The sequence below is a fragment of the Malania oleifera genome, chromosome 8, assembly GCF_029873635.1.
Source record: "Malania oleifera isolate guangnan ecotype guangnan chromosome 8, ASM2987363v1, whole genome shotgun sequence".
NCBI lineage: Eukaryota > Viridiplantae > Streptophyta > Magnoliopsida > Santalales > Ximeniaceae > Malania > Malania oleifera.
In genome coordinates, this window is record NC_080424.1 from 27,268,111 (window position 1) to 27,279,513 (window position 11,403).

Below are 11,403 nucleotides of genomic sequence, written 5' to 3' on the forward strand. Positions count from 1 at the left end.
AAGCGCCCAACGGACAGATTGCACAATCCTTCTGTTAATTTTTATTTTTTATTTTTGTAAACACAAAAAAGATTAAAAAAATAAAAAGAGAGAGCCTGAGGCGGGAAAAGCAGGAAATAGCCCACCGGCCGCTGGCTGTCCCGGTAGGACTTCGCGTTACATTACTAATAATTTATTGTCAAGTTAAATAAAATCTAACTATATTGCTGAGATAAAAACGCACGCAGTTTTGGCAAAGGAAACAAAAAAAAAAGCAGAAAAAAGGAAAAAACCCTTACTGCCTTGTTTACTAGCCCTTCCTTCCTAGCGCCTAGCAGGAGAAAAACAAAAAGGACCTTCTGCCTAGGCGGGAACAGCTCCCTCCATCTCTCTTTCTCTCTCTGGATCAGATTCTGTTTTGCTCTCTAAAATCTCTAATTTTTTTCTCTAAGCCCTAATTCGGAAACCGCAATTCGAACCAGAGCTGATCGCATGGAGCGATCGGCTGAGCAAGAGGGGCAGCCGGTCGTTGAAGATGGTGTTCTCCGATCGCCGGAACAGAGGCCTGTTCGACGGAGATTGGTTCAGTCAACGCTCTTTCCTCACCGTTCCCCAGAAAGCGGAAAGGAAGGAGGAGGAGACGGTGAAGAAACCGAGAGTGAAGAAGAGGAGCACTGTCTGAGTCGAGGCAAGAAGAAGGAGGAGCAGAGAGCGTGCGAGGTTGAAGAATTATCCCCGCGAAGAGCGGATCTCATGGAGAAATTGGGTGAGCAAGTGGAGCGCATGGTGGATGAAGACGGTGCACCCAGGCCGCCTGAACGGAGACCCCTTCGCCGGAGATTGATTCAGTCGACACTCTTTTCCCACCGGCCTCAGGATAATGAGAGAGAAGACGAAGGAGAAGGAGCAGGAGAGAGAGGAGATGTTGAAGAAGTCGACAGTGAAGACGAGGAGTATTGTGGCAGCCAAGGCAAGAAGGAGAAAAAAAGCGCACGCAAGGGCAAGTCGCGGCCAAGAAATTCTAATAAGGTGAACAATTGGTTGTCAATAGTTCTGTTATCTCGTTGTTTAATCATGAGATTTTGTAATGCATTGAATTTATATTTGGTTCAAGCAGTTCTTCTCCTTTCTAATTTGTTCTTTACTGCATGGTGCGAGAAGTGCATCTGTCAGGTTTTTTTTTTTTTTTTTTGGTAACCATTGATTGTTATATGCCTACATGGCCAGGCAATCTGGAATTGTTACATGGTTCTTTTGCAGTGCCCATCTATTGTTGATCAGGTTGAACACCTTGTCTGGAGTAGTTTGATCTCCAAGGCATTGTTTGCTTAGGATTATGGGGGAACATCTACTGCTTTTGACGTCAAAAATTGATTGATCGTTGTTTTCAGGAACAAGTACTCACAGAATGTTAAACATAAAATGTGTACTTTTTTGAACAATTTGGTGCATTTATATGCAGTAAGTGGGCAGCGTTTCCAGTTTGTATTATGGGTTTTAAAGTTAGGTGCTTGTAGGTGTTTTCTAGGTGCATCAAAAGATAATGTATGGTAGTTGTTGCAAGGATTGAGTGTAGTGCTTAGTTTGCAGATAACTCACCTTATGACACATATATATAAAATTTAAATGTAGGTCGAGCATTATGTACTGCATATTTGATTTTCGCAGTTTCACTTTTGACTTTAGTTGTCCTGGGGTGGGGAGGTGATGATCAAAACACAATACTTTAGGATAATCCTTCCCCTTGTTCAAATTTACACAAAATAGAATAACCAATGACCAAAAAATGAGATCAACAATGCAAAATCAGCTGCACACACATAAGAGGACACCAAAATTTACGTGAGAAACTCTTAGAATGGATGGTAAAACAATGGGACTGAAGTCCACTTCCAATATTCTATGTGAAAATTGTAGGATTACGATGATGATTCTGTAGTCTAAACCTAGCTATACATCAACAAAAATCATCAAGAACAATAGATTTGTGGCACCCAATGCAATATAAGTCTTCACCAAGAAGTGAAGTCAAACAACAATGTAATATGGATAGGACGGTTTCCTTCGCCTTATTGTGGTGACTTATATGCACCCCTTCGTATCCATATTTTATTATTTGGTGCAAGTGGATACGAGGGTGTCTCAGCTTTACTAACTTGTTTGTGATTGTTCATTGGCAGCCCAGGGATTGGTGCGGTGTTCATGAGGATTAAGGCAAGGAGATTTGTTATCCCTTTTTTTGTTTACCGTAGTAGTGGATGTTCTGAGTAGGATGATTTCTTGGACCTAGGAACTGGGGGTTATGAGCGGCCTTTCAATGGGAGCGAGAGGATGGAGGTGTCACATCTACAGTTTGCGGATGATACAATCTTTTTCCTTGAGAATAATTTTGTGAAATTTCGCAAGGTTCTAAAGTTTGCTCATCATTTTTGAGAAAATTTAAGGGCCAAAGAGTAATTTTTCCAAGAGTCAGATATTGGATGTCTATTTGTGTAGGAGGGAACTAGAGATTTTTAGATCTTTGGTAGATTGTGAGTCCTTTTGTCATATCTAGGTCTTCCTTTACACGGCTACCCTTTATTGAATGTTCATTGGGATCTAGTGATTGAGAGAGTTGGAAAAAGATTAGAGGGGTGGGAGAAGGCTTGCTTTTGCTAAAGGGTAGAATCACTCTCAGTGCTTCACTTGCTAATATTACTATTTATTTTTTTTATCTTTTCTCAAAATTCTCTCTAGGGTGGCTGGTAAGTTAGAGAAGATTATGCTATTTTCTTGATTAAGTATTGGGGAGAATAAGAGGGACCATTTAGTTAGTTGGGATGTTGTTAAGAGGCCTAAATCATGGGGGGGGGGGGGTTGGGACTTGGTAATGTGGTTTATAAGAACATATCCCTAATAGGAAAATGGTCGTGGGGGTTTCCTTAGGATCTAATTCCCTATGGCACCGGGTAGAGAATAAATATGGAATATTCCAGAGGGCGTGGTAGTGCCACTCATGAGAGTCCTTGGAAATTTGTTTCCCAAGTTGCAGGCCTTTTCTTTTCTCTCACACATTTGAAAGTTGGAATTGGAGATAAAATTTGTTTATGGGAGGATATTTGGGTTGGTGAGTCATGGTTGGAGCTGTTTGGTGCTGCGCTTGTTTAGATTTTCCTTTGATCACAATACACCAATTTCAGCTTTCTATTCTTTTGAGGGGTGCTCTTTTTCTTGGAATTTCTATTTTTTAAGAGTCTCCATGAAAGAGAGGTTGATGAGTCAACTTGTTTATTTAGTGTGCTGGATTCTTTCTTGCCAAGTTTGTGGGAGGTGTTATAGGTCATTTTTATGTCTTTTAGCATTACTATTATTAAGTGCAGTGTTTTAAAAGGCATTTGTAAGGTGCGCCTTGAGGCATTTTTAGCTTACAATGCGCTAAGGTGTAAGTGGAAAGGCGAAAAGCCTAAAAGGCGTACGCCTTAGAGGAGAAGGCGTACGCCTCAGGGGGAAACCCTCGCCTTTTATGCTTCAAATTGGAAGGCGTACGCATTTCGGGCTGCCTGATTTAAAACATAAATAAAAAAAAAAAGTACCCATAACTCTGAATCTGAAGCCTAAAACCCCTTTCCTCGCTCTCTCGACGAAGCTTCTTCTCTCTCGACAATTCCTCCAGCAACGTCTTCTCCTCTCTCGACGATTCCTCCAGCAACGATTCCTCTCTCGACGAAGCTTCTTCCTCCTCTCTCGACAAAGCTTCTTCTCCTCTCTCGACGAAGCTTCTTCTCGTCTCTCGACTAGAGTAAAGGAGCGCCAGAGGGAGACGAGAGTGCTCGAAGGGTTTGCTGGTTGCTGACTTGCTGCTGATCGAAGAATTGAACACTGAAGCTGTCGAACAGAGCTGCTGGGAGCTATTTTGCCCTAGATTTCAAGATTTTGGGCTTAATGTAAAAAATTTGGGCCCTCTTTTATAGTAAAAACCAATGCGTAAGCTTTTTAGTTTTTTAAATTTTAAAAATTAATGGGAACCATTTGTAATGTTTTGACCTATATGATATTTAAAAATCATATTTTTTTTCTCCATTATTCTAAAATTTTTCTCATTTTTTACTATATATAAATTGATTTTATTTATTAATTATTTTAAAAAATACCGTCCCAAAATGCTTACGCCTCAACACCTTAAGGCTTACACCTCACCTTGTGGAGGGTAAAATGCCTCGCTTTACGCCTTCACCTTTTAAAACATTGATTAAGCGTGTTAGTATGTTAATTAGTGAGACTTAGTAAGGATATTATTGTCATTAGAATGTATTTGATTTGTATTACAAATAGAGGGAGGGACCTATCTTCAAGTAAGGTCATTCATTTAATCAAAATCTCAACATGGTATTAGAGCATGATCCAACCTAAATCCTATCATACTCAGCCATCATCGGAAGACATATTCTTGTCGCTGCCCTTCTCAGATCAACCTCCACCCTTCATTATTTCACAAAAACAACCATATAGCCAAAAGCAGAACCCTCTGAAGCCTACCTCGACAAAACCCCATCAACGGAAACAGCCCCATGCGCCGGCCAATTGCTGGCAGTGCCGACCCCACGCGCCAGCACGTGAGAGAGTTTCCGGCCACTTTTTTTTTCTTTCCTCTGCCATGTTCTGATTCCTTCTCTAGACAATATTATCAAGCTGTTGGGCATGTTTTTTTGCTCAAAGATCCAACCTTTTTGACCATGTGCTTGTTCCATTAGTTTTTGTTCGGTGTTTGTGAAGGCTTCTTTGTGAGTTTCTTGGAGCAGTGGCAGTGTTTGTAAGTTAAGTTGTGTGGCTGTGGCAAAGCTATATCAGTTGTTTGTGAGTGTAGGTATGGAGTCTATGAATCCCAAAAATATGTTTCTTTTATCACTGCCACAAATAACAACTCAAAAGTTGGATGGAAAGAATTATGTTCAATGGTTTAAAACTATTTAGGTTTATTTAGAAGGATTAGGAAACTTTGACCACTTGCTCCAATTTGATCCTTCTGATGAGAAGAAAAAAGAAGTAGATTCAAGAAGATGCCTCAATTGTTTCCCTCTTGTGGAATTTGATGGAGCCACATATTGCACGAATGTGTATGCACTAGATACGTGCAAGGAGATTTGGGATTATGCCCAGCTTCTATACTCTAGCAGCATTACACACTTGTATGATTTATTGCAAGAGTACTTTTAGTTACAACAAGGAGATAGGAGCATTGCAAAATATTTTGGAGAAATAAAGCATGTTCATGAGTACCTTAACCTCGTGCAACCTATAATCGCAGATGTTTGTGAGATGCAGTAGCAGGGGGAGCAGATGACAATTCTTCAGGTTCTAGTGGGCTTGAGACCCAAGTTTGAGGTAGTCTGGTCCTAGATATTTTATTTTGCAGAGTTGCCATCATTTGTTGATGTTTATTCTTGTGTCCTTCGTGCTTCCTTTAGCACATATTCTCTTGCTTTTGCATCTAGCTGTGAGAGGACAACCTTTGCTACATAGGGTGATTCTAGTTTTCTACCAAACAAGCGTAAAAGTTGTCAGGGTGGTTCGAGTGGTCATGGTGGTAGAGATGGATGAGGTAGAGGCACTCCTTGCAAGTGCACTCATTGTGGATGAAGTAATCATACTATTAAGTAGTGTTGGGGTCTCCACGGTATACCTTCACATGTTGCCAATGCAGCCACCACCGACCTCACACCTTTGGGGGCAGTCAATGCAGCCACACTAACTCCACACCTTTGGGGCAAGTGGGGGGTGACATACTGTATCCATGTCAGAGGAAGATTATTCTAAGTTCTAGCAGTATCAAGCATCACAACAAGATTCTCTTCCCATTGCATCTCTTGCTCAAACAAGTAATCCAACAGTATGTCTATCATCCAGTACTTCTCGTCTTAGTCCTTGGGTCATAGACTCCGCTGCCATTGATCACATTATAGATGTACCTAATTTCTTCTCTACTCTTCAATATCCTGCAAATTTACCTTGTGTTACCTTTGCTGATGGATCCAACACTGCGGGCAAGGGAATTAAGGCTATGAATCCCACTTCTTCTATTTCTCTTCTTTTGAGTTTGTATATTCCCAATTTTCCTTTCAATCTTATGTTTGTTAGCAAGATTACTAAATCCATGAATTGTTTAGTAACATTCTTCCTTGATTCTATGGTTATTTAGGATTTGAAGATGAAGAAGACGATGGTAGAGGGCGTGAAGTTGGTGGACTTTATCACTTTGAGCTGCTATCTCCTTCTATTGCCTGCACTGTTGCTGCCACACATCTCCAAATTCGTTATTGTCTTGGTCATTGTTCACTGGAAAAGTTGAAACGTCTTGTTCTTGATTTGAGTTATGTGTCTAGTCTTGATTGTGAGTCTTGTCAGTTGGGAAAGCACCATTGTGTCCCTTTTGCTTCCTGACTCTCTGAGTCAATAAACACGCTGCAAGCCCTTTCATGTTAGTCCATCTTGATGTTTGGGGTTCTAGTTGAGTTGTGTCCAAGTTGGGTTTTCGGTACTTTCTAACCTTTGTGGATGATTATTCAAGAATGACTTGGCTATATTTAATAAAAGATCATTCTAAGTTATTTCATATATTTTGTGCCTTTTGTTATGAAATAAAGACTTAATTTGGTTTGTTTGTTTAAATACTTCGAAGTGATAGTGCTAAAGAGTATTTTAGTCTACAATTCACTACTTATATGACTCAATTTGGTATTGTCCATTAGTCAACCTGTGCCACACTCCTCAACAAAATGGAGTTGTAGAGAGGAAAAATAGACATGTCCTTGAAATCATTTGCACCTTTCTTTATCAAATGCATGTACGTAAAGTGTTTTGGAGTGATGCTGTACTTGCTACTTGCTATCTAATTAACAGGATGCCATCCTCTGTTCTTAGTGGTAAAATTCCTTACTCCATTCTCTTACCTAATTTACCTTTATTCTCTCTCCCTTCTCGTATATTCGGATGTGTGTCCTTTGTTCATCAACTAACTCTTGGGGTGGAGAAGTTAGATCCTCGTTCTATAGAATGTGTCTTTTTGGGCTACTCATATACTCAAAAGGGATATTGTTATTTTAGTCCTGTGCTGCATCGCTTATTTGTTTATGCAAATGTTGCCTTCTTTGAGTCTACACCTTATTACAACCAATCCCAGAGTTCTTTTGAGCTCAATGAGTCTCTTCCTTTGCTTAATCTTCTAGCTTCTACTCTGCCCTTGCCCAACCAACCACCTAAGTCTCCATGTAGTTCAAGCCCTTCTCATTGTCTTGATCATCCTAATTTGCTGGTGTATTCATGACAGCAACACCAAGAAAGAGAATCCCCTCTAGCTTCTACTACCATGCCTTTGGTTTCCTTGTCTAATGATCATATTTCCCATGATGTTGATCCTCCCATTACTGTTTGGAAAGGTGAGCGCACGTGTACCCAATATCCCATTTCCAACTATGTTTGTTATGACTTCTTAACATGGGGTATTCAAGGCTTTGGTTTGTGTACACTTTGGGATCTTTCTCTTCCAAATCTTTCTTTTCGAATCTCACAAAATCCACAAATCCTAGATCTTTCCTTTTACTTAAAGCTGTTTGGAAAGTTAAGGTCCTTTTAAAATGTGGGCTTTCATTTGGGCTCTAATTCTCAACAAGATTGATATGAATGTGCGTTACAGATAATGAGGTCTTACAAAGCCCTTAACCCAGATATTTGCATGCTGTGCTATGACTGTTATAGATTATTAGCTATATATTCATTCATTGTAAGGTTGCAGGGTGATGTAGGACAAGTAACCGAATTTAGAGATAGAGAGAGCATTGAGAAATGAAAAGGAAGGTGTATTCCCAAGAGGGGGGGTGATTTGGGATTTTAAAATTTCTTTGATTGATTTGTTAACTTATTTTAATTTCAGCCACCACACGAGCAAAGAAGGTTTTCAATTTTAAGTTCAGCGGAAAATTAACTTTGTTAAAACCTTTATGAATGTGTATACCAAGTTGTATATCTTGTTCAGCACCTCAACACAATCCAATCCACACAATCACAACACAATCCACACTAGAGAAAGATTTCAGCAATGTTGTCAAGTTTCAGCACTTTTGTAACTCAAAGTAAAGTTTGAGAATATTTGTTTGCTGATAAGAAGCCCTGTATTTGTGTACCTGTTTTCTCAATATAAACCACAATTCAAACTTCCAACAATCTTCCAAAAACTCAGACTTTAAATAAACTTTCAGTTAATAAGTCTTGAGTGTTAACCAATCAACGTACTCCCTTTAAGGTTTCCGCAATTTATATTGATCAACCAACATACTCCATTTCGGTTTCCGCAATCCCAAAATCAAATTAACCCTTGGTTTATTTAATTTCTAATCCACGTAGTGTATATGATAAGAAAAAATTAAAATCCAACCACGCAGTTAATATAAATAGAAAATTAAATGAGAGTAGGGAAGAGAGTGAGACGAGAGTTTTTACGAGGTTCGGCTATACCCGCCTACTTCCTCGCCTTAGGCTAAACCATCCGAGGATCCACTATAACCACTCCTTTACGGGCAGGAGCAACCTTACAATCTCTCCTTCAATAGGTTAGAGTACGCCTCTCCAAACGATACCCCACGCTTGGTCCAACAACGATTCAAGAACCTGAATTGTCTACAAAACAAGAACAAGTTTTGGTGTACAAAGACACTCTCAACAAGAGCAGATTAGTACAACAATTCAGCACTAAAATATACTCCAATTCAAAATAATAATTGAAAGAGTTTGAAGCCTCTAGAAGTATATCACCATGAGCTTTCTTTCTTGATTGAAAGATTTCAGTATAGGTTTAGAATTGTGTGAGAGATTCCCAGCAAACCTCAGTAGAGAATTCATAAAGTAATTGCACAAGAGAGCTTTTGATAGAATTGAGAGTTTTGAGAGCAAGAAAGCTTGATAAATGTAATAGCTTGGTGTGTTTGAATCCTTAGCCTTGCGGAGGTATTTATAGATGATTAATCAAGAGTATTTCGTGTTCCCCAAGTGACTTGGAGTGTTTCCCAAGTTTTCATAACTGCTAGAATTTAAAAAATCTAATTTGGAAAGTACCCGTTAAGTTTAAAATTAAAATCTTGAAGAGTCAGTCGACTGGAAAATATGAGTCAGTTGCTGGAACCATTTAAAACACTGAGATTTTTAAAGTCAGAGCGAGTTAGTTGATTGGGAAGACACGAGTTAGTCAACTGGGTCCTCTCGGGTTGTTTTAAAATCAGTTCAAATATTTGTCAGTCGCTTGGAAAAACCGTGTCAGTCGACTGGGTCCTCTTGGGTTATTTCAAAATCAGTTCAAACATTTGTCAATCGATAGGGAAAACCCTGTTAGTCACCTGGAAACACCAAAAACTGATTTTTTAATTTATTTCCAAATTCTTTTTGCTCTTTTGTTTTCCCCAAAATAATTTAAGACTTTTGAAAAGTATTTTCCAGGGTTTTTCAAAACATGGTCTCTAGGTCAATGAGATTCCTAATGAGCTTCAAATCCAATCAAGTTATCATTTGAATGAAGTACTTACATAGAGACTCTTCTTAAGACTTTAAAACACTTTCTAAGCTAGGAGTCTTCATGCTTGTCCTTTGTTGAGTCATTTGAACTTTGAGCTTCAAATTCTCTAAGCTTTTAGCAAGTCCTTTTTGATATTCATGCTCTTATAATCTTCAAGCTTTCATATTCCTTTTCCATGGAGTCTTGCAATCAGCTTTTGAACTTGAGCTTAATGACATGATTCCTGAAATTTCATCACTTGCAACAAAACATGTTAAGTGACCTTTTATTTGTTATCATCAAAACAAGATTAGTAAGCCATGTTAGGCCAACAAGAAAAAAATGAGAGAATTAGGGAGAGAAGAAGAAGAAGCATGCACTTATACCACTACTAGCAGATGTAGATGGTCTTCCATCTTAAGGTACATGTGGAACAACTTAACAACTTAACTTTTGTCTCTTTCCTCTTTACAAGACCTCTAAACATTACTGACAAGAACTCTCTGAAAAATCTAGGCACATCCAATTTTCACCAAAAATCACAATCAAGTTCGTCCATAGAAGTTAGAACCCAAGATAACAGACAATGTAAAAACAAGTGAGAGCAGCCTGAGCAGGTTTTCCCCATTCCTAAAACAAAGGACACAAACATGGAGACAGAGCCTTGTTGGTTTTCGCATCTGAAGAAAATCATTAGTGTTGGTTTTCTAAAGGATTGCAGTCCAAGAAAAGGCTATCTTTGAAGGGAATTTAGCTTTTCAGATTAATGAATAAAGGGTAAAAGGGCTAATGTTACTGTCATGGATCAAATGGGAAAAGAAAGTTTTTGCACGGGAAATCTGGAGAAGATTCTGAATTCCAAACACGTTTATAACTTCCCAATTTTCAACTCGAAAAGTACGAAGCACAATAGTCAAAGTTGCAAGCTCATTAGTCTCTCTCCTATTGAGATTCCTCCCACAAACATAATTCAAATTTGAGCATTCTCTTGCAATTGCTCACAACTCGGAAAATTTATCAGGCTTAGATCTGGAGGATTAGCACTGTTAGATTTTAAATTTCCTCTTGTTATTGTAGATGCTTCAACAGGCCTGCCCACAAGATATAATTCCCTCTATTCAATTTAATTGGATCATATGAAATTGATAATGTCAAGAGAGGATGTCACAGCACCTTTAGAGCTGGTTACCTCATATTCACCACTAGATGAATACTTTGTTACACACTTAAGCAGCTACAACCAAGAAATAGACCAACTACATTAGACAAACCTACCAACCAGCAACTCATCAATCAGGAAAACTAGAAAAAACTGCAAGAATGCCATCTGAACTCATATAGCCTTCTCTTATAGCAACTAACCACCAGCAAACAGCACTTCAACAATCTTGGAATCGCACAACTAGCAATCCGCAACCGACTCATGGACCAACACTACAGACCAAGTGGCCTAAGACCATTAAAGATGATATGAATTTACCCTATCCATCAACTTCATTAGCCAAGCAGTAGACCAGATAATGGATATCCTCAAAACAGCTAATAAACAGCAAGCCAGAACACTTTTCTTCACGAAGAGTGCAGCAGGATGTAACGATCAGCAATCCATTGTAAGAACCAACACAAGAAAAAACTTTCTAACATCAAATCTCCTCCAGTGACATAAACAAACTCTCGGAATGGCTATCAACAGAACAGAAAATCACTAAAAGTAACCAGTCCATGCATATCTTAGAAACTGTGTTTATGGTCTATCCTTGGGCTTCAAACCCTTGAAATAACTTTGAACCCACTCTCAGCATAGAGAAACTACCAAAAGTGGAAAAATTTGCACCTGTACCTTTACAGAGCTCAATGCTCTGGTTGTTTGAAGTTCTGGGAGTTTTGGGGAAGAGGAAGGAACACTA

At 39.0% G+C, this 11,403-nt stretch overlaps 1 protein-coding gene across 2 annotated transcripts in view; it reads left to right on the forward strand.

Annotated features, from left to right (window-relative positions):
- The first annotated feature begins 269 nt into the window (after window positions 1–269).
- The window catches only part of LOC131162458 (uncharacterized), a 58,495-nt gene continuing 47,361 nt past the window's right edge, over window positions 270–11,403 (forward strand). For both annotated transcript variants that reach the window (XM_058118954.1, XM_058118956.1), the window contains exon 1: window positions 270–1,008. In XM_058118954.1, the coding sequence (XP_057974937.1) occupies window positions 472–1,008 (537 nt within the window). In that variant the 5' untranslated portion in view covers window positions 270–471. The remainder of the gene's footprint in view (window positions 1,009–11,403) is intronic.